The sequence below is a fragment of the Podarcis muralis genome, chromosome 1, assembly GCF_964188315.1.
Source record: "Podarcis muralis chromosome 1, rPodMur119.hap1.1, whole genome shotgun sequence".
NCBI classification, from domain to species: Eukaryota; Metazoa; Chordata; class Lepidosauria; order Squamata; family Lacertidae; genus Podarcis; species Podarcis muralis.
This window is the reverse complement of record NC_135655.1, coordinates 48,090,128-48,113,066: the sequence shown is the minus strand read 5'-3', so window position 1 is coordinate 48,113,066 and position 22,939 is coordinate 48,090,128. Positions and strand designations below refer to the sequence as shown.

Genomic DNA, 22,939 nt, shown 5'->3' with positions numbered 1-22,939 from the left:
TACAGTTCCTCATCCCAGAAGTTCCTTCACTTCAGCTGCATAGCTCGCCATTTTCAACACTGGGCCCTCCCTATGGGCCTCTCCACAGTCCCCAGAGTATTTGTGAAGGTCTTGGTGGCCATTGTGACATATCTGAGGACCTTGGGCATGAGGGTGCAGACATACCTGAATGTTCTTTTGTTTTGGTTCACCTTGAGGGAGAAATGCAGATGGGACCAGAATACTAGACTGGAATGCCTGCAAATCCATGGCTTCATCATAAATTGGGAGAAGAGTTCCTTAGAACCCACTCAGCATGTCACCCAATCCGAAGTTTAGTTGGACATTCAGTATGCACCACTTGGAGGAGCTCGGGGAGAAGTGGACCCTCCCCATATATCAAGTTCTCGTGTCACTAACCATAGATCTGATGGTTCTGGTGCAGCTTCTGGGCATGATGGTGTCCTGCCAAGATCTCATTTCACAGGCACATCTACACACCTTACTACACACATAATCTACTACTCAGATTATGGAATCCAGACATCTCCAGATTGCCATACCACATCATCTTGCAAAGAGCTTTGTTGATGGGTGGTCCAGCACAGGTGCCCGGGGGCGGGGGGAGCCTTGAGGAGCTTCACAGAGAAGTTATTGCAACAGATGTCTGTCTGTATGGCTAGGGCCCCCACCTGAGGACTGTGATGATTTGGGTATGTGGAATCAGCAGGACTCCCAGTTCAGTGTAACCTGGTTGGAGCTCAGTGTGATCTGACTGCCTGCCTTGGATTTCTCCCCTCACATTCAAATGGTTCCTTAGAGGGGTGTGTCAGTGGAATCCTCTGATGGCCCACTGGTTTCCTGTTTGGAACCTTAACTATGTGTTGACTGCCTTTATGGGTCCACCCTTTGAACTTATGGCTTCATGTGAGCTCAAATTTCTGTGGCTTCATGTGAGCTCAAACGAAATGTTTTTGGGGGAATCACCTTAGGTAAGCAGCGTTGTCTCAGGATTCTTAGCTTTGTATTTTTCACGGGGACAAGGTGCTTTGTAAGCCAGACCCAGCATTTATTCCAAAGGTTATTTCTGTTTTTATCCTTCTCTCTTTTAGTCCAAAGCCTTCTAATTTGGGGGAGATGGCATGACACACACTAGATGTTTGTAGGGCTTTTCATTCCTATCTGGCAGGGTTCAGGAAGTTAGAAGCACTATTCGTGGCATTTTGTGGGAGGTCCATGGGGGCCAAGATCACCTTATCATCCATATTCAAGTGGTTGTAAGAGGCCCTGGGTTGAGGTTTCTCAGCCTTTGGTGAAGGCAGCACCGGAGGGGCAAACTGCACACTTGCTCTGGGGAGCAACCACCTCATTAGCTTACATTGGTAGTTTCTCCATTTCTGAGAGTTGCAGAGGGGCCTACCTGGGCATCTCTCCATGCATTTGCTAAACATAATAGAATTGACACCTTCTCTTCTGCAGATGTGGCCTTTGGGCATAGGGTGCTACAGAAGGTGGTCACATTCTGACAGGCCTCTGCAGAAGTCCACCCTATATTTTTTTATTACTGCTCTGCTATATCCCAGTGGTCAGAACTGCCCTCTGTGAAGCACCGGGAGAAATGGAAGTTCATGGTAAACAGTCTTCCATTTTTCCTGTCTGTTGGATTTGAGGAGGCTGAGAAAGTTGAGACTTGCAGGTGGGGAATCTCACATTTCATTTTTTAAAATTACATTTCTAGCCCATGTGGTTTATTGTAATATATCTGATGGTGGATATTTCAGATGCTTGCTTCAGTGTTGAGCAGGTTGGACATTCCTGGATGAAAGTGTACTGTGAAAAAGGAAAGTCTTTAAAAATTGGCAAAGTAGCAAGAAACTCAGGCCAAATCCACACAGATACTTCCTGTGCTCTCAGCAGAGAGAATACAATAGGGAAAGGATAAGATACAATGAACCAGTGCTTCTTTTTAAAAACACAGTGCAGGCACTTTCAATTCCCTGCGATGCTCCAAGCCACTGACAGTTTTGAGGTATGGGTGTGCGTTCATTTAAAAAAAAATCTTTGCACTCTAAAGTTTGAGTTTGGATGTTTGCTTTAAATGTACTCAACATCATTGCAGGAAAACAACAGTGATTCTATTATGGTGATAGGGTGACACACACACACACACACACACACACACACACACACACGACACTTGCTAGTGATGGGATTCCCAGGACTCTCCCAGCGTTGTGCTTGAGGGAGGGGGGCCCAGCTCTGTGTGGTGCATACTAGAGAATGGGCTCAGTTAAACCTGAGTGTGGGAACTGCAGCTTTAAATTCTTTAAATTTAAATCCCCAGGGCTTGTTACACACAAAACCTCAAGCGTTATCATTAGGGGGTTATGTCTGAAATTTTTGTGTTTGCTGGAGGGAGTTCTTATGATTAAAGAGAGCAGTTTTCAATGAGCAAGACAAGTTCTGATCTGTCCTTTTTTTCACCTCGGCTCGGGGCAAAGACCAGCAGCTTGAGGTTGACCCCTGGAAGAAGCTGGCTCTGAAAAGGAAGATGTGAAAGGCTGGAAATGCTCTTTCTAATGCTCTGCTCTGGAGCCAGGAAAAGGCAGCTGCTTCTGGCCTTTCTATTTTTTTCCCTGATAGCTGAGAGCTGGGCTTGTTGCCATATCTGTTTGTCTGTCTGTGTCTCCTTGTTTTTCTCAGAAAGCTTCAGAGGCCAGTTGCCCGTAGCGGGTTGCTGGGAACAGAGGTCGCTCCTTGTATCGTCTTAACTCTCCATGCCAGAGCGTTCATGCTTGAATAGGAAACAGCAAGATCTGTCAATATAGGCCTTTTCTTCAGAGCTTTGAGTCTGCATTCTCCACGGCCATCTGTTCCCTTTCACCCTTTTGGACAATGTTGCTATTTGAAACTTCCCTCCCTCTCTCCCTCCCTCCCTCTCCCCATCTCTATTACAAAAAAAAAAAAAAAGTTTCTGTGAAATAGTTTGGACTCTAACATCCTTAACTATACTTTTAACTAGCTAAAAATGACATTAAAAGTGACAGGGGGATCAATATTTCACAGGAGAGACAAAAACCGTACAGCCCAAACATTCAGTATCTTTTTTTTTCTTCATGTGGCTGTGTAGGAATTACTTTACTTAAAGCAGTGATGGTTCTTATTATGTTACAGATGTGAGCTGTGTTTGTTGTTGTTATGGGAGGTATGGCACCAGCCCCTATAGACCATAATGTATACATACACTATTAACAAAGCTGACATTCTAAATTTCTTGTTTTGAAGCTGCGAAAACACTGCTTTTTTATAGGCTTGTTAAGAGTCTTGTTGGGCAACTGAAAATCAGCTTTGACTATATGGAAATTTCGAAGTCGATTATGCCTGGCCATGAAGTGAAGTTGTCATATAGCTGGAGATGATTTGCTCTCCTGGGATTTGGCAGTCATTGTGCTCAACATAAATTTCCTAACAATGAGCAGTATCTGGTGAAGTAGTTCCATTAGTGCAAAAATTTACATTTGTGCAATGCAACGTCCCCAATCTCTCCTCCCCAAATCTGTTCTAGAGGATTGGGGGAACCCCTAGAACAGATTTAGGGGCTGGAGAAGAGATGGGGACTTTCCTTTGCATAGCCATAAGTCCTTGCCCTAACGAACAACTTTGTTGGATACTACCCAATATGAGACAACACACACAAGTCCTTATTGATGGTGGTGATGGCAGCTGTGGTAAAATTGTGAAAACGGTCCCAAGCCTCTTCAGGGCCTTATTTTTAGGCACAGTACAGATTTCTAGTTGGGAATAGTCCTTGTCTAGGACTAGAGGAGAAATACTCCAATAGTTTATTGAGAATGGAGCTCACGATTAGCAGTGGCATAGCCCTATCTATCTATCTATCTATCTATCTATCTATCTATCATCTATCACTCTATCCAGCCCCCAACCCACGCTTCAAGTGGTACCAGCAGCAATAACTTGTTGGCAGTCTTCCCACCATTTTGCATCCTTTGCACATTCCTGGACCTAGCATCATTCTGGGGCTTGACAGGGAAAGAAGGTATACCTGCTGCCACAAAAAATGGTAGAAAATATTTAGAGAAAATTCTGCAAAGTGGCCTTTTTTTCTAGGGAGAGCAGAAAAAGAAAAAGCTTAGAAAGCTTCTCAGAAAAATATCTTCTACAAAACCTTGGTTCAACGCTGGTTCTTGATGTTATGGAAGCAATATGGTTTTTGTGACCTTGTTGCTGTTTTCCTATGCCTCGCTCTCACAATCTGGCCTCTGATTATGGCATATGTAATTCTGCCATCTCACATTATTATTTTATTCCTATGTTGCCAAAGTAATGTTGAAAGAAGCCACCAAAGAGCAGTCGCTGCACTGTACTTGTTACACACAAATCAGCCCTGAATGACTTGGTTCATTTTATTTTACTTTCTGCCTGTCTTTTTGGGAATTGGCAGTCACACTAATAGAAGAGCATTGGAAGTTTGAGAGTACAGTGGTACCTCTGGTTAAGTACTTAATTCGTTCCAGAGGTCCGTTCTTAACCTGAAACTGTTCTTAACCTGAAGCACCACTTTACCTAATGGGGCCTCCTGCTACCGCCGTGCTGGCGGAGCACAATTTCTGTTCTCATCCTGAAGTAAAGTTCTTAACCCGAGGTACTATTTCTGGGTTAGCAGAGTCTTTAACCTGAAGCATATGTAACCCGAGGTACCACTGTAGTTGTAACCTGCTTCTTTGAGATCCTTTAACATTAAGAGCAAGATGTTTACTGCTTTAAAAGTTGCACGGGCTGTTTCCCATATTGTCTGTAAATCAGACCTGTTCAGTTTGGAGGACATTATGACCATGTTTTCTTTTCATGGCATATTTCTGGTATCTGTTTGTAAAGGTAGAAACAATGCTTCTGTTGTGTGAGTGAATGTGGTATTAGTGTGTGGCATTTGATTATTTGGCTCCGGCAATGATGTTACTATTGTCTCAGATCTGTTTATTTAAATTATTATTATTTTTAAATAATGTCCATTTAGCTAGACAGACAAGTCAGATTGCAGGTGTGAGTAGGATTGTTGCCCTTCCCAACTCCCCTGGTCAGTGTTAACACTCATAACTAGGCTTACATTTTTGGTTTCGTTCTTTCCTACGCTATGATTCTAGTTGGAACTCCAGGCCTTTACTTTTGAGTAGGGGAAAGTGATATTGCAGCTGAAAAGGTTGGATTTTAAATAGTCCCATGGTTCAAGCACAGGGAGGAAATAGTTCTGAACATTGTGACTTGCACAAAGAACAACTTGGACTAGCATTTAGATTAAAATTCAAGATGAAATAATTGCTTTCAAGTTGTGCCTGTAATTAACCAAAGTACTGTTGGCAGACATGCAAAATTCAGGTGTCCAAATTCTTTTGTGCCTCAAGCCTATATTTTTGAAAATTCTTGTAAAATGTAGCTATTGGCAGATGTGTCAACCAGATGAAAAAATCTAAATCAGTTGGAAAGATATGTTGGTTCATTCTTCTCAGTAAGCAGCAATAGCAGTGAAGACAAACCAAGAGAAGTCCCAACAATTCTATTGTCTAATGCTTGCAGTAGAATTATTGTGGTAATTACAACAGAAATGTACACATGGGGATATTAATTTACGTCTAAAGAATGTCTTGTCAGGGTTCCCCTATCAAATTTAGAAGTGAACATAAGTTGAAAGTACCAGCTTTATCTGCCAGAAGCTAACCTGGATCCTTGCTCCTCGTGCCATTCATCTCTGTTGAGGACCATAGTTCTCTTTCGGCTACACCAGCTCTTAGCCCTTCCATGAATGGCCACTGCCCATTCTGTCCCTATACAAACTTCTGTGTAAGCCTCTCCTTTTGTAATCAGGCTTGATGCAGAAAATACCTCCTGTCTGGAGCTCACAGTCTCCTTGTTGCATCAAGCCTTTCACCGGTTCCTCATTCTCACCTATCCTATATGTGCCTTGACTGCCTTTCTGGAGTTGACTCCAGCTGGCAATTTCATTTTGCTCCTCAGTGAGACACTTAGGCCCAATTACCTTACTGGAAAACACCCAGACCTCACAGGTCTTGGCTGCATGGGGGATATGGAATATCTGTGCATGATACTAACTAATGAGATTTCATGGTTTTCATGGTTTTCTGAGAAATGGGCTGGACTAGTTGTTGTAGGCCCCACTGGAATTGTGGCCTCTCTAACTAGTATTTCCTGCAAATCATTTTCATCTCAGCAGAGAGGAATCATGAAGCCTAATTCCACTTAGGACACAGTTCAAGATTACTTTCAAGGATGAATCTGCTGGTCAGGGTTTAGTTTTTTAATCACACTGAGATATTTCCCTTTTACCACAAGTTGAAATCCATGTGGAATTGACATGAGCAATGTTTGATGAACTCAGTTCAGTCTGCAATGAGATCCTTCTCATAGTTTGATTCAACATGTATCTCCCCAGAAGATGAATGCAATCATTACCTATAAATAAAGAAATGTGTTCCCTACAGATGCTGGTGCAACAACTTTTCTAATAGAACTCAATATATGCAGATGGAAAAATCTTCCTGCACTGTTCATAACTTTACCTTTGCTGAATATACCTAAGTTTAAGCACTTTATAAACAATAATATGGATCAGTATGTGGGGTGGGGTGGGAGTGTAAGATCCATCCCTGAAACTACTGCTTTTTTTCCATTTAAATATTTTTACTGTGAGGCTTATGCGTGTTAGGCAACTTTCTAGGTTTTAGCTTGTGGAATTTGTAAAAATGGCAAATCCAGATGATGGGTGAACAGCAGCAAAGAATGACATAACATAACAGCTGAGAGAGACTGGCGTGGGAAAATGAAATGCTTTACCCTGAGGTTTTGAGCCTAGTGTGCAGAGGCGTTTGAATTTGCACTGACAGTTTCAAATCTCTCTTGTTTCTTCCTCAAGCTTTAAGGGACATAAGCATATGTAATTCAAGCATTCCACTCCCTCACAATCACCACATCCAATATGCTTAATACCATTGTATTCTCTCCTAAGGGAAGAATTTTATGTAATAGCTCATAGTAACACTCATAATAAATTTTCAGAAAACTCAGTTCTCCGAGTGTTGCGCTTTATGCAACTAAAATGACACCATCCACACACCTGAGAGAATGCTATGAGCAGGCCTGGAGGAATTGAAAGGTTTGCAGAAGTACAAAGCAGCGTGAGGGGAGCCCAAAACGGCTCAGTTGGGACTGAGTATTTTGGGTTGCCAATGAGTACTGGCTGACTGTTGGATTTGGGGGAGAGAGGAACAGGATTAAGTATCATGAAAGAAGAAAGGGCTGGTAGGCTAAAACCCTGAACAGAAACAGTCCACACTGCAATTCTGCTGAGCTCAGTCGGTTAGAGTATGGTGCTGACAACACCAAGGTTGCAGGATTGATCCCAGTATGGGACAGCTGCATATTCCTGCATTGCATAGACTAGATGCATTGCATAGACTAGATCCTCAGGGTCCCTTCCAACTCTGCAATTCTTTGCTTCTATGCTAATCTTCAGAAATGCTATTTGGGACTTCCATGTCCTAAGTTCCTTCTTATGTACAGACAAGAAAGAAAATTCTTCCTTTTCTTCTTCTGAGACCCAGTGTGGTGTAGTGGTTAAGAGCGGTAGTCTCCTAATCTGGGGAACCGGGTTCGCGTCTCCGCTCCTCCACTTGCAGCTGCTGGGTGACCAGTCACGCTTCTTTGAAGTCTCTCAGCCCCACTCACCTCACAGAGTGTTTGTTGTGGGGGAGGAAGGGAAAGGAGAATGTTAGCCGCTTTGAGACTCCTTAAAGGGAGTGAAAGGCGGGATATCAAATCCAAACTCTTCTTCTTCCAAACTCTTCTAAATGATGAATAAGTAAATATGATTTTGCAGTGGGAACTGTTTTATAATTCAAGAAATAAGGATGAAGAGGGGAAGATATTTGGAAACAGGATTGGTTGCAGGATCTTATCAAGGCAAAGGAAGAACAGAACGATAGAGAAAACTGGAGTTTTATAGACACACGTTTGCAAGTTATGTTCAGATGAGAGAATTTTTCAGCCTGTCAAACAGAAAAGCTGAGTGAAATACTGAATTTGAAGAAGAGCATAAGGAGGTCTTGGTGATCCTCTTAATACATTCTTATACTGCACCATCATTGCTGCAAAAGCAACACAACAGAGTAACTATAAAAAACAGAAAGAGAAGACAGTTAGAATATTGGAAGTTAAAATGTTTGTTATTGTTAACCACAGAAGTTTTTTCCTTTCAAATGAAAATAGAGAATCTCATCAATTCTTTTAGGTTGTGGTTTTCTGCAACTCCTAATCTTAGCCTCTCTCTGCCACTATAAAACAACCAGCTGTCTTCCCACCTCCACAGAGTCTGTGAAACCTGATCATTTTACTCAGGGTTGGTGCATCTAGTAGATCATCTGGCTAGGATTCAGAACAGCTGGATAATTTCTTTTCTTTTTCTTTTTGGTTCTTTAGTAGACAAGAGCCTAAGTACTGGCTTGAGGCCTCTCACTGAAGAGTTTCAAAACAAAATGGAATCCACATGAACCCACTGACGCCAGGAGTTGAGATTCCCTAATGCAAAACATGTTGTGATGACAGTAAACCTGCATGCCACTTCCAAGGATCCTGAAATTAAAAACAAACATAATGTGATTGACCCGGTGGAGAATTCACATTACTATTCTTAATACTAAATCTAGAGCTCATATTATTTTCAGGGTGGAGCTTGGCTTAGATCTTTTGTTGTTTAGAAAAGCCTCATTAAGTCTCACTGGTTATACCGGGGGGTGGGGGGTGGGGATGGGAATCGATGAAAAAGTCATTTTTCTAGCAAATATTCACATATTTCTTTAGGCTTGTGATCTAAATGGAGAAAGGGAGCAAAAGTTAAAACATTTTCAAGAGCAACCAAAAATATGGGGGTATCCAACAAATTCATACTCAGTGTAGACCCACTGAAGCTCATGGACTTAAGTTACTCAAGTTACATTCGCCATCACCCCGTGGTTGTATTTTTAAAAAAAATAATAATTGAGGATCCCTGGGTGCATTACTTATAGCAGGCTTTCCTGGTCCAGGAATTGCCAAAGCAGGCAAACTGAGTGGAGCTGGAAACAGACATTCCTTGCCACTGAAGACATCTGGACCTCCAGTTACAATTGTGGATCAGATAGTTCTGTCAGCCTACATACCTGCTTCATTTGGGGAAGTGCTACCCCATCCAAAATAGGCTGTCCTCCTAATCCCTGCACCCAAAAAGCCTGTACCTTCATCTTACTGGGATTCACTCATAGTTTATTTGCCCCTCATAAGTGCATCACTGCTTATCTACTACCTCATATCTATCAGCATATCTACTATCTCATCTGATTCAGGTGGAAAGGAGAGGAATAGCTGTTGGTCTTCAGCACATTTATACTACTATCCTCCTAATCACCAGAAATTATGAAGATCCTTGAATGAGTCAAAGCAAAAATTTGCGGAAAAATGGGATGGTTATAGAAGATATGTTCAAAAAAATAATAATAATTTTGACTCCGTGCTAGCATTAGAGTGATAAAGGAACTAAAAGGAGGTGGATAACAATTAAGGATTTATTATGTTTTCAGAATGTATTAGAAAAATTATATAGAAAGGTTTATTGTTTTGTGTACATTCAAATGTAAGATAAAATATATGCAAAGGGACTTGACAGGAAGTCAAAGTTGAAGAAAATATTTTGGGAGATAAAAGGGGGAAAATATTTACTTTCATTATTATCATTTTGTGTGCGGGTGTGGGTGTGGGTGTCTGCACATATGTGTGTTGCATGCAATGTTTGGGAGGAAATAAGACGATAAATAAGGGACGCGGGTGGCGCTGTGGGTAAAAGCCTCAGCGCCTAGGGCTTGCCAATCGAAAGGTCGCGGTTCGAATCCCCGCGGCGGGGTGCGCTCCCGTCGTTCGGTCCCAGTGCCTGCCAACCTAGCAGTTCAAAAGCACCCCCGGGTGCAAGTAGATAAATAGGGACCGCTTACCGGCGGGAAGGTAAACGGCGTTTCCGTGTGCTGCGCTGGCTCGCCAGATGCAGCTTTGTCACGCTGGCCACGTGACCCGGAAGTGTCTCCGGACAGCGCTGGCCCCTGGCCTCTTAAGTGAGATGGGCACACAACCCCAGAGTCTGTCAAGACTGGCCCGTACGGGCAGGGGTACCTTTACCTTTACCTTTAAGACGATGAATAACAAATAACAAACTAAATATCGATGTATGTAATTTTTATTTCTTAATTATATTTAGTGGTAGTATGGCTGCATTGTTTTTTGTAACATAAAATCATTTAATAAAAATTATTTATTTTTTTTAAAAAAGAATGAGTCATGCTTTTCCAGGGCTTATCAAGCTGTTTCGGTATGGGGAAAAGTCATATGTTGGGGAGGGCCCATGACTCAATAGTAGAGCATCTACTTTGTATGCAGAAGGGACCAAGCTCAATCCCTAGCATCTCTAAGTAGGGCTGTATGAAACGGGAGAATCATTGCCAACCCATGAAAAAAGTGCTGAGCTAGATGGACCAATGGCTCAGCATAAGGCAGCTTCCTATGTTCCTTCCTATCTATAAGATGAACAAGATTCTGCCCTTCAATGCATCCACAGAGCATTGTGGATTGTCTGGTGAGCAGGTGATGTAGAGAAAGAATTTCTCTCCTAATTCAGTTTATTTGAACAGTATGTGCATCTTTGTATTATTATCCACTACCCCCCACTGTGTTTTATTTTTCACAAGCCAATGCATTGCAGAGTGATTAGTTATATGTCATTTTTTTTTATTTATATGTAGTGCTGGCATACATGTTTGAATAGATTTCTGCATACCCCCCAAACCTTTGTTTATTAGTTCCTCATGGATCAGCAATGAAGCATGCACCATGTCCTGGGTACGGAATGCACCTTGGCCGGCTAGTCCAGGGAATGAGATCATCCCTTTGGACATCAAAACTGTCAAGCATACCTCCTAATCTGAAACAATACTGCGGAATGGAGAGAAGGGAGAGTGTGAGGCAGAAAACATGTGAAGGGCACCACATGCGTGGAGACATGCTTTGTTTAGCTCTCTTTAAAACTCCTTTAATTGATTTGATTAGCATTGTCCCTCTGGTTTGTTTGTTTTTTTAACTTCAGTTTAAATCTATCGATACATTTATTGATTTAATTTCCATGAACTTTCACATGAGGGAAACCAATAATTCTGAAGGAAAAAAGCACACCTCCTTGAAAAATAATAATGTATCTTGTTCCAAGCACTAACTTAAATGCGGTGTTGCCTCCTGTGTCAGAGAAGGGGCAGTGCTTCATCTAAGGTGGTGCCCACCAGTTTTGTTTTGTTTTAAGAGGGTCAAATGAAGAGCCCCACTGCAAAGACTACAGGATTTTGTTCTCACAATGGCTAACCAAATGCCCGTAGAAAGCCCCAAAGCAGGACTCAATCGTCTTCTGTTAATGATTTCCAACAACTGGTATTCAGACACATACTGTCATTACTTCATTTTATGGCAGTGATAGTTTAACTGTGTGAAGAGTTACTAACCTTTTGTCCTGAATCTTACAGCAGTCACCCTGGTTCTGGTATTATGAGAGAGACAGAAAAACTAATATCTACCCCCTTTTTTCTAAATCATGCATAATTTATATACCTCTACCATGTCCCTCACTGTTGTTGTTGTTTAGTCGTTTAGTCGTGTCCGACTCTTCGTGACCCCATGGACCAGAGCACGCCAGGCACTTCTGTCTTCCACTGTCTCCCGCAGTTTGGTCAGACTCATGTTTGTAGCTTCGAGAACACTGTCCAACCATCTTGTTCTCTGTCGTCCCCTTCTCCTTGTGCCCTCCATCTTTCCCAACATCAGGGTCTTTTCCAGGGAGTCTTCTCTTCTCATGAGGTGGCCAAAGTATTGGAGCCTCAGCTTCATGATCTGTCCTTCCAGTGAGCACTCAGGGCTGATTTCCTTCAGAATGGATGTGTTTGATCTTCTTGCAGTCCATGGGACTCTCAAGAGTCTCCTCCAGCACCATAATTCAAAAGCATCAATTCTTCGGCGATCAGCCTTCTTTATGGTCCAGCTCTCACTTCCATACATCACTACTGGGAAAACCATGGCTTTAACTATACGGACCTTTGTTGGCAAGGTGATGTCTCTGCTTTTTAAGATGCTGGTCCCTCACTAATTGCCCTTTTTTAAAACTAAAAAGCCCTAAATGTTGTAATTAGGGCCAACATATTGGTATGGTGGTTGTTTTGTGGATTGGGGAACAGAGGGGGCGGGGCTTATTTGGGTCTCTAGAAAATGTCAGTAAAGTTGAAGATGGGATAAGGCAAGGGATATGTGTGATAAAATGCACTGTTAATCTTCTTTCATGGTCTTTTAAAAATTCATTTCACAGTTGAAATAATAGAATAATTTTTAAGCAACATATTTAAGCTCCTATCTCTCTCCCTGCCATTTCCGATTTCCTGCCATTGAGACATCTGTTGTCTCTTGGTGTTTGGTGCTAAAAGAGGCAAAATGTCTGGCTCTTAACTGCCATTGAACTCTCCTGGGGACCTCCTCAGTTTCCTCCACAGTACATATTGCCGCTTCCTGATTTACTTCCCTCTATTTTATACAACATGCAGAGATTGCAGAAGGGGTATAGTGTTTCTGTTTTAAATAGAAACCTTCCCACCCACCCCCAGTTGCCCTGTAAAAGGGAGGTTGCTCTACCCCAAAATAGTTGTCTTGCACTAAAGCATATATGTGAGCAGCTCAGAGGGTCACACAAATAGTCCTGCCAGCAGTTGTCAAGGCAGGTGCTGCAGCAGCCTGGTACCACAAGTGTTTCCCCCCAGAAATAAGGAAAGAGTAATTTATGTGCCTGCACTCTTTCTAACCACTGTGCCCCCTGAACCTGCCTCCACTGCTCACTCAGCCTACCTGTTGACATAAGTGGGAGTCCTGGGTGTGTACAGGAATGCCGAGGGCAATGATATATTTCCTTTGCTTGCATGCTAAGTTTAACTGTTTCCTGGCCACATCCACATCTGGATTGCAATTTTCACGATGTGAGAGTTAATAGAGGTGCATAAATAAGAACTTTGGAAAAGTTGATTTTTCTCATGAGTCAGCCTTTGTCTCATATATGTTGTGTTAGTTATCCCTTCTCATTTGGTGACATGGTGGAAAGTCTTCAGTACCTATATAATGGAGAAACCTCATTTAATTTTACACGTTTATGAGCCTTTTCTTTTTGAAAGTTCAGGGGTTTGAGGTGAAAGAATGAATATGAGTGTGTTTGTTTGTGGGGGATCCTTTAAATAGGAGTGAGAATTAACAAAATTTGAAAATCTAATAGTCTGAAAAAAGAAGTTTTGAGGAAAACTATGTCATATTATTATGCTTTTGGATATAACCAGAAAAAAAACATATCAAAGTGACTGGGAAAGAGAGCCAAGACAAAACACTTAAGAAGCATGGAAATGGATTTTAAATGTGTACCTCAACAGACTTTGTGTACATCTGGTAGGTAACCCATGCATGACTTTGTCATATACAGTGGTGCCTTGGTTTACAAATGCATCAGGTTACAAACACTTCGGGTTACAAACTCCGCTAACCCAGAAGTAGTACCTCAGGTTGAGAACTTTGCCCCAGGATGAGAATGGAAATTGCGTGCCAGCGGCACGGCAGCAGCGGGAGGCTCCATTAGCGAAAGTGCGCCTCAGTTTAGGAACAGTTTCGGGTTAAGAACGGACCTCTGGAACGAATTAAGTTCATAACCCAAGGTACCACTGTATACAGTAGAGCAGTCAACATTTTTTGGAGGTGCAGCTCAGAAAATACTAGCATGCTTCATCTTTTCTGGTCATGTTTTAAAATAAAAATAATTGGAAAATCAGAAAAAAATGAAATAGAAGTTATAACAGATATGATTAACTAGAAGATGCATTGATCATATTGTTTGGCCATGTTAAATTCTTGGTCTTATCATTTGCTAGTAATATACTAAGGCGTAAACAGTACACAAATCCAGAATGGAGTCCCTAAAACTGTTGGATGGCGTCTTGTACACCCCTTTCCAGCATGTCTTTGTTTGAATCTGGCCTTTCCCAGCCTCTCTTTTCCTTGATGCCCAGGTCATTCCTCTTTTACGGGATGCATGCACTGGTCTGTCTGATATGACATGGAAAGTACATGCAGCTGTCTTAACTCCCTGCAAGACATGGTAAATGATTGCCAGTTGTTGTTTTTAATTCTTGTATAAGCAGCTGTCAATAATAAGCACGTCCGATATAACATGAATACATCTTCTCTCTCCTTTTTTGGTTTTTCACTCTAGTGTTATCTTGGAAAATGCATTGGACTTAAAGTATGACATTTCATTTTCCTTCAGTTACAAGAATGTAATATCAGTGTTTCTGTCTTTATTCTAGGCTCTAGAAATGGAGAGTCTGGCTATGTGACTGCAGCACTAGGGAATACTTGGAGTCATAGTGTGAATACAAGACTCATCTTGCAGTATCTGGATTCACAGACAAGACAGGTGAGGCACCAGGGGAAGCAATGTTACTCCCACAGTAATGTATAGGACAGACACATTCTGCTCAGAGGAGGTACTCAGAGAAGTTGTAGTTGTCGTGTTTTAGTTAGATACAACTGAGAGTCCTATAATAAGAAGGAAGGAGTGGCAAAAACATTTTATTTCTTTGCTTCACCTTCCTCCTCTCTACAGGGAATCTATACAGGGGTTGACTTCAGAAAAAAGCTTCCTCTGACCTTAGTTCTGCTATGATCCTGTCGCTGAACTCCCCTTCTTCAGGGATGAGGTCAAGGACTCAAAGCCAGAGGATGAAATTCCACAAGGCAAGCCTGTGGTGCTGGTGCCCTTCTGGCCCAATGATATCACATAGAAACCACAGTACAACCACAGTCTACCTCTCTCATTTGGAGTAAAAGGAGTGGGCCAGGCCCCTTTAACTGAAGATGCGTCTTTCATTGAAGGCAGAGCTTGCAGCTGGAACAGAACTGGTCTGCCTATGTAGTGTATAATCTGCAATCTAAGGTCGACTGTTGGTAACATCTCTTATCTGCTCATCTATAGTACTCAGACTGAGCCAGGCACAAGGCAGTTTTGCCTTGCCTTGCCACTGTGGCAGTTAAGGCAACTGATGTCAAAGACATAAGAACATTAGAGTAGCCTGCTGGATCAGGTCAGTGGCTAGTTCAGCACCCTGTTCTCAGCCAGCTGCCTGTGGGAAACCAGGGATCAGAATGTGAGCACAAGAGCGTTCTTCTCTGCTGTGGTTTCCAGCTACGGTATACAGAGCCAGTGTGGTGTAGTGGTTAAGAGCGGTGGACTCGTAATCTGGTGAACTGGGTTCGCGTCCCTGCTCCTCCACATGCAGCTGCTGGGTGACCTTGGGCTAGTCACACTTCTCTGATGTCTCTCAGCCCCACTCACCTCACAGAGTGTTTGTTGTGGGGGAGGAAGGGAAAGGAGAATGTTAGCCACTTTGAGACTCCTTCGGGTAGTGATAAAGTGGGATATCAAATCCAAACTCTTCTTCTGCTTCTTCTATTTTGAAGCACTGCTGCCCTCCAACTGTGGAGGCAGAGCTTGGTCATCATGTCTAGTAGCCACTGATGTCAGTTGAGTGTCTCAGAAAATTCCCCATCACCCTGCAATTGTTTTGATGATGGGGGGGGGGGGATCAGCCTGCCATTGTTCTCCTATGGTCACTCCTTTTCCCCTGGGCTGGTGCACATGCACATCTGCTGCCAGGGACTCCAGATGGCTCATTGCCACCATCCAAGCATTTTGAGGTGGGGAGATATAGAGGTCATTCTTACCCCTCACTATTTTTTCATTAGCCTTGATCATTGGTAGATATTCTATCTTACTTAGCCATGCTTCTTGGTGTGGCCCACACAGAGCCAACACATGGATGTCTTCTTTACTAAAGAGGTAGTTGCATGTATGCCATGGGTAGGAATGTAATACATGCATCTATATCTGGGAAAGGATCTTCAAACATGTCTGGAAACACGTCTGCTAGTTTTTAGAAATAGCTGCGTGTATTATGTTGCTATTGCAAGATTCTCATGCATCTTAAGACATAAGTATATGGGGTAAACTTGTTTCTCCAGTACTTTCCCATGGCCAGTAGAACTCTCTGCAGCTTGAGAAAAACAATTGAATTACCTATGCTCTTGGATGGGCCACCTTTGGTTTTCAAAAGTGTTTCTGGAGTTTATTTTAGTGCCTTAAGATTTAGCTTATTAGTTTAGAAGGTGAAATTTTGAGGTTGTTACAGCATGTGTAGGCATAGACTACTGTGATTTGAGCACTTTCCTATTGTTTGTGTACTTCTATGTCAAACATCCGTTTTACATTTTAAGAAGTAAATGTTTATATTTCTGTAGGTATTTGTGAATAGGGTTTTATCATCTCCATCTGCAAATGCTGCTTTCTCTTTCCTCTCATAGTAAACAACTCCCAGGAATTAAAACAGACCAAACACCCACTATTTTAATTGACAGATCACACGTTTTTCAAGTGAAATGTTTAAAAACATTTTACTCTGGGGGTGGTTGTTGAGGGGTGTTTGTTTTTTTTTCCAATCAGTGAGACAAGGTGCAAGAACACACTTTTCAGCAAACACCTGATTTCATTTTCATCTTTTTTCATGTGCGTGGTTGAGCTCTCTGTCACTGAATGCAGTTTTTCAAATGGCTTACAATCTCAACTCTGTTTAAACTCTGCCCAAGCTCTGTTAATGCATGGTCAATTTTTATGCCCCCTTTTGTGACGAATGCTCACTACCAAACTTGCACAATATACTTTACTATTTTGTGATTTAGACCCTTGCTTATAGAAGATTCAGGGGAGCCTTCATCCTCATGTGTTTTTGTTCCACATCTAGTGGTTCCTTTTATAGAATGGCTGCTTACTACCTGAGATCCTGTGGAAGGTTAGCATAGGCAAAACAGAGAGCTGGATTAGGTAAATGTGTGAACTGACCAGCAAAGGCTATTTTGGTGTTCATATGTACTCTATGGGGAAAAGCTGGGAAAAGACAAATCTGATACATATACAAAATTGTGGGTGCATGGAGGTTAATAATCCTTTGTTTTCATTTGTTGCTTTTGGAATTTATTCTAAAATAATTTTTTTGAGATTAGAGCAAAATGTTTAGTTGTCAGCAAATGTTACAGGAGCTGTCTGATTAGCAGTCTTCTGCTCTCAGTACAATATTGAGATGTGTTATAAGCCCAAGCATAAGATTTCCCTAGCCTCCTAATGCCAGACATCACTTCCCCCGTGTTCTTTGTTAGAGACCAGCTGGTTTTACCCTACTCTGATTAGTGCGATATAAATAGCACCCCACCATTCTGACTGTCACACAAACACCAACTTGACTGGTGGTAGCAGGGGATGGCTTATGTTAAAACCTAAAAATGAAGCTACAGTAGTTTTTCAGCAAAGCCTAACTCTGAATATCTTAAAGGTTATACACTGAAAAATTACGTTTTTACGCCTAATGATTCTTCAGCTCTTCTTATATATTTATTCAACTGCAGGAGAGACACATTCTTTACTCTAGAAGGGCTTACAGATGTTTTGACATTTTTCAAAAAAAAGAAGCCCCCCAACGTCCCAAATGTTAGTGTTGCCATGTGTTAATAATAGTGTTTGATAGTGTTGCAGTGTTACAAATCAAAATAGCTAGGAATGAGAAGGGAGATAGTAGCACTCATTCTAATGTTTTTAAAGAAGTAATGTATTAACAGTTTTACTTGAAAGTGCAGGGGGAGGGTAAATAACAACTTAAAAATCCAAGTTCTTTAATGATGACACTTTATTATATATATGAATATTTAGATACTGCTTTTCAGCCTTATATGAGTGTGGATAATGGAGGGGTAGAGAATATGTTTTTGATGAGATTTGAAGAGGTTCTGGAGCCACAGCTGATAAGACATACCTGATGAGTTTGCTGTAATGTAGGGTTGACATATGTCCGGAATTTCCTGGGCATAGCCAGTATTCAGCCCTTGTAAACTGTGTCTGGGTGGAAATCACTTAAATGTCTGGGAAAATCCAGACGTATGGCAGCCCATGTCAGAAGTGTAGATTTTTTTTTAGTTGGTCAAAACTAAACTAAAAAAAAAAAAGCTAAACAATTTATGTGTCTGGATTTTCTCTTTTTTAAATATGGCAACCCTATGCAATGTGTTCCTTTAAAGGGACGTGGGTGGTGCTGTGGTCTAAACCACTGAGCCTCTTGGGCTTGCCGATCAGAAGGTCGGTGGTTCGAATCCCCGCGATGGGGTGAGCTTCCGTTGCTCGTTCCCAGCTCCTGCCAACCTAGCAGTTCGAAAGCACGCCAAAAAGTGCAAGTAGATAACTAGGTACCGCTCTAGCGGGAAGGTAAACGGCATTTCCGTGTGCTGCTCTGGTTTTGGTGTTCCGTTGCGCCAGAAGTGGCTTAGTCATGCTGGCCACATGACCCGGAAAAACAGTTGGCGGACAAACACCAGCTCCCTCGGCATGTAAATCAAGATGAGCACCGGGACCCCAGAGTTGTCTGCGACTGGACTTAACTGTCAGGGGTCCTTGACAGTTGTGTTGACTGAAACTGCAACAATTATAGACAAGGTGGGCATAAAGAATATGTGAAAGGATAAATTGGGATTCTGTAAATGATCTCAAGTGTTTTGAGTAAGACTGGGATATGATAACTATTAGAACTTGCGAGGGGAAATGCCTATTTTCCACATGCTAATATCTGATATGCAGGAAATGAAGACACTGCAAGAAAGGAAATGGAAGTGACAATTGACCGGAGGATCTGAAATGCTCTGGTTAGATTTTAGTAGTATGAGATGAATGCTCCCTTGTGGCCTGAGTATCTCATGTGGATGCTGGTAGATATGTAAACGTTTTCTGGAGAACATTTTGCTCAACCCTATAAAATATATAGGTTTAGAATGGCTAATGTTGTCTGCAGTTACTATGACACTCACCATGTGTGATGATGATACACAATGAGTTCAGTGCTGGTATGAAGTTTAACCAAATGTATTGCTAGTCTTTAAAAATATCTGTTTCTTCTCTTTATGTATGATAATGCTGAAATTTGCATACTTATTTCAAGTCATGCGTAGTGTATTTTTTTGCTTTTAATGCAGTAAAGTAGGAATAGACTTGATAAGAAATTGCATATATGTAGAGTTTCTCAAAACTTCAGGTTTTTAAAAAGAAAAACAAAACACTTTCTCCTTTACTTCAGAATGTCTGTTATGAACAGATCAGTAACTTTTGCCAGCAAAACTTTAATTAGAAACTTCAATGCTCCCTTCCTGATCAGTTTACTTTCTACCCTTGTATATTGTTCTTAATTTTGGTTTCCTTTTCCTTTCACTGTGAATTGAAATACTACTGGACATTCGGTTCTAGAAGCAGGCATGGATTTTAATAATTGTGCAACTTTCTGGGTTCCCCCCCCCCTTTGAAGATTTAATTCCCCAATATTCTATTCAGTTTATTACTCTTCCATCAAAATATACTAATTGTTTGTCCTTAAAAGGAGGGGGCTGGATCTACAAGTAAAAACAGCTTCCCCTGTTATGAGTTTCTTTGCTGCAGCTGTTTCGTAGTTCTTTCTGAAAGAAGTGGGACTTCATTTTCTCTTAATATTTTTGTAGCAGCATGCATAAGTCAAGCTCTGATAAATAAGATAATTATGTTAATAAGAATACTATTAAAATCCTGATACATTTCAAACAATATGTATTCATTCCTCATTTCTTTGAGCATAGGAAGTTTCAGGAGAGCTGTCTTTTTCTTGCCAGCCAGCTGCACAAATTCAAACTTGTTTTTCCTTCACTGGTTTATATTCACACTGCCAAACAGGTTTTTTGTGGGGGGAAGGGAAGAGGGTTCTTCAGCCACATGTACACACGAGCAGAATGCTGATTTCAGCCCCTATATTTGCAGATAAGTATAACTTAGATTCTTGGCTACAGGAACGTCAACTGGCCATCAGTGTTCATTTATCAAACACTTTTCTTTCTTAAGGTACACAAAAGCCTTGGAGAGAAGTTAATTTTGTGTGGGTTAAACCACTGAGCCTAGGACTTGCCGATCAGAAGGTCGGCGGTTCAAATCCCCAAGACGGGGTGAGCTCCCGTTGCTCGGTCCCTGCTCCTGCCAACCTAGCAGTTCAAAAGCACATCAAAGTGCAAGTAGATAAATAGGTACTGCTCCGGCGGGAAGGTAAATGGCGTTTCTGTGTGCTGCTCTGGTTCGCCAGAAGTGGCTTAGTCATGCTGGCCACATGACCCAGAAGCTGTACGCCGGCTCCCTCGGCCAATAAAGCGAGATGAGCGCCGCAACCCCAGAGTTGGCCACGACTGGACCTAATGATCAGGGGTCCCTTTACCCTTTACTTAAGAGGTAACAATATTTAAAAGAGCTATTTTATGTCTGTGTGAAAATACAAAATATTATCTCTGCCCTGGAAACCTAAGCAGTATGATTTGTTGCAAAAGACTGACCCAATTCTAGTCCAGATTTGAACACGCTGATTGAACAAGTGGCTTAAAGTGCTATTGTGCCCCTTCCCAACATCCACAAAGAGACTGTTTGATTATTTTCCAGTTTGAAATTGTTGGGAGTAACAAATTACAAATATGATAGCCCTTGTGAGCTTCTTATTTATGTGAGGAACTGGGCTTCACATGGTCCTAAGGCTTTCTCTCTGTCTGTCTGCCAGCCATGGGAGTCTGACACGGCACATAGTGGCTAGTTAAGGCAGCTAGCCGCTTGGAGGCCCCAGCAGGTCTCTCCCTTCCCCTTTAAGAAAGGCTCACTATCTCAACATTTGAGAAGCACTGGCCTCAGAAATTATTGCATGGAAGAAAGGAAGAAGCTAGGAGACTGACCTAAAGTGCTCAACCATTGCTGCAAATCCATCTGCACGGTATGTTGATTTACGCTGCTGTTGTTTATCAGGACTCAGACCTCCTAATGGACATGTGTGGGATGTATATGTAAAGCAAACACTGTCAGGGCACTGCAGGCTAGTTGGATTTATGTCCCACTTCTCTTCAGAAGGGCTTTTATGGAGGAGCAAATGTTTACATTATTTTAGACTTGTCTTTGACTTTAATCCATTACGCACTCAGATATCAGTGGACAGTTCTGTCTAAGAACTGGATTAGAAACGACACTAAATAAAATGGAAACGCAATACAGTGGCATTAGGGTTTTATTCACTTTTTTCAGTTTCCCCACAGAAATCTCTGTGTTAACATAACATGCAGTTTATATTGGTTTGGGACTTGAGTGTTTTCTCCCCAACAGAGTAACCAAAGGTTTTCTATAACTATCCCAGTCTGATACCTGCTAAAAAGAGATATTCTAGACTGCCAAGGCCCTATGATGAGCTGAGACTTATCGATATGGATTCAACTGAACAGTTGCACTAGTGGGAGCCAGTGGGACATATTATGCTAGCACAATGGGACTTGTCCCTCTGTCCTCCTCCATGCCTCCTGAACCAATAAACTCTGGGGGGTTGAGACATGTTTACGCTGACAGAACAATCAAAATAGAACAATGTTGAATTCCACCTATTAGGTGGTATTCAACTAAGCTTTTATTCAGAGTACAGTGGTACCTCGGGTTAAGAACTTAATTCGTTCTGGAGGTCTGTTCTTAACCTGAAACTGTTCTTAACCTGAAACACCACATTAGCTAATGGGGCCTCCTGCTGCCTCTGCGCCACCACTGCATGATTTATGTTCTCATCCTGTAGCAAGGTTCTTAACCCAAGGTAATATTTCTGGGTTAGCGGAGTCTGTAACCTGAAGCGTATGTAACCTGAGGTACCACTGTAGTCCTATTGAAATTAATGGACATAACTTAGTCATGTTCATTAATTTCAATAGGTAAAACTTAGTTGAGCCACCAAGGGACAGTACTATGCTCAGTAACCAGGCAGAAGGCCTTCTCGATAGTGGCGCCCACACTGTGGAACGCCCTCCCATCAGATGTCAAGGAAATAAACAACTATCTGACTTTTAGAAGGCAGCCCAGTTCAGGGAGGTTTGTAATGTTTGATGTTATATTGTGCTTTTAATTCTGTTGGCAGCCACCCAGAGTGTCTGGGGAAAGCCAGCCAGATGGGCGGGGTATAAATAATAAATTGTTGTTGTTGTTGTTAACTCAGTTCAAAGCAAAAGACGATTTTTCTAAAAACAGATGGTGTCAAATCTGTTACATCAACGAAGGAATATCGGAAGCTGCCATACACTAAATCAGACCATTGTCTATGCTGACTGGCAGCAGCTCTCTAAGATTTGAGATGGGTATCTCACAGCCCTCTCTGGAGAGATGCTAGGAACTGGAAATTGGACCTGCTCATAAATCTCTACAACTCAGGTACAGTGCTTTACCCAAATAGTCTGGATGCAGGAACACCAAACTGCCACTTTGCTTATTTAAAATATTGGCAGCTTTTTATGGTGGCGCTGTGGGTTAAACCACAGAGCCTAGGACTTACCGATCAGAAGGTCGGTGGTTTGAATCCCCACGACAGGGTGAGCTCCCGTTGCTCAGTTCCTGCTCCTGCCAACCTAGCAGTTCGAAAGCACGTCGAAGTGCAAATAGATAAACAGGTACAGCTCCGGCGGGAAGGTAAACGGCGTTTCCATGCGCTGCTCTGGTTCACCAGAAGCGGCTTAGTCATGCTGGCCACATGACCCAGAAGCTGTACGCCGGCTCCCTCGGCCAATAAAGCAAGATGAGCGCCGCAACCCTAGAGTTGGTCATGACTGGACCTAATGGTCAGGGGTCCCTTTACCTTATGGATAATAAATTCCTGATCTGTCCAGCAATGCAAATTTA

At 42.0% G+C, this 22,939-nt stretch overlaps 1 protein-coding gene across 5 annotated transcripts in view; it reads left to right on the top strand.

Moving 5' to 3' along the window:
* The window catches only part of RAD51B (RAD51 paralog B), a 296,131-nt gene that overhangs the window by 142,350 nt on the left and 130,842 nt on the right, over window positions 1-22,939 (top strand). For all 5 annotated transcript variants that reach the window (XM_028725431.2, XM_028725434.2, XM_028725428.2 and 2 more), the window contains one exon: window positions 14,460-14,569. In XM_028725431.2, the coding sequence (XP_028581264.2) occupies window positions 14,460-14,569 (110 nt within the window). The remainder of the gene's footprint in view (window positions 1-14,459; window positions 14,570-22,939) is intronic.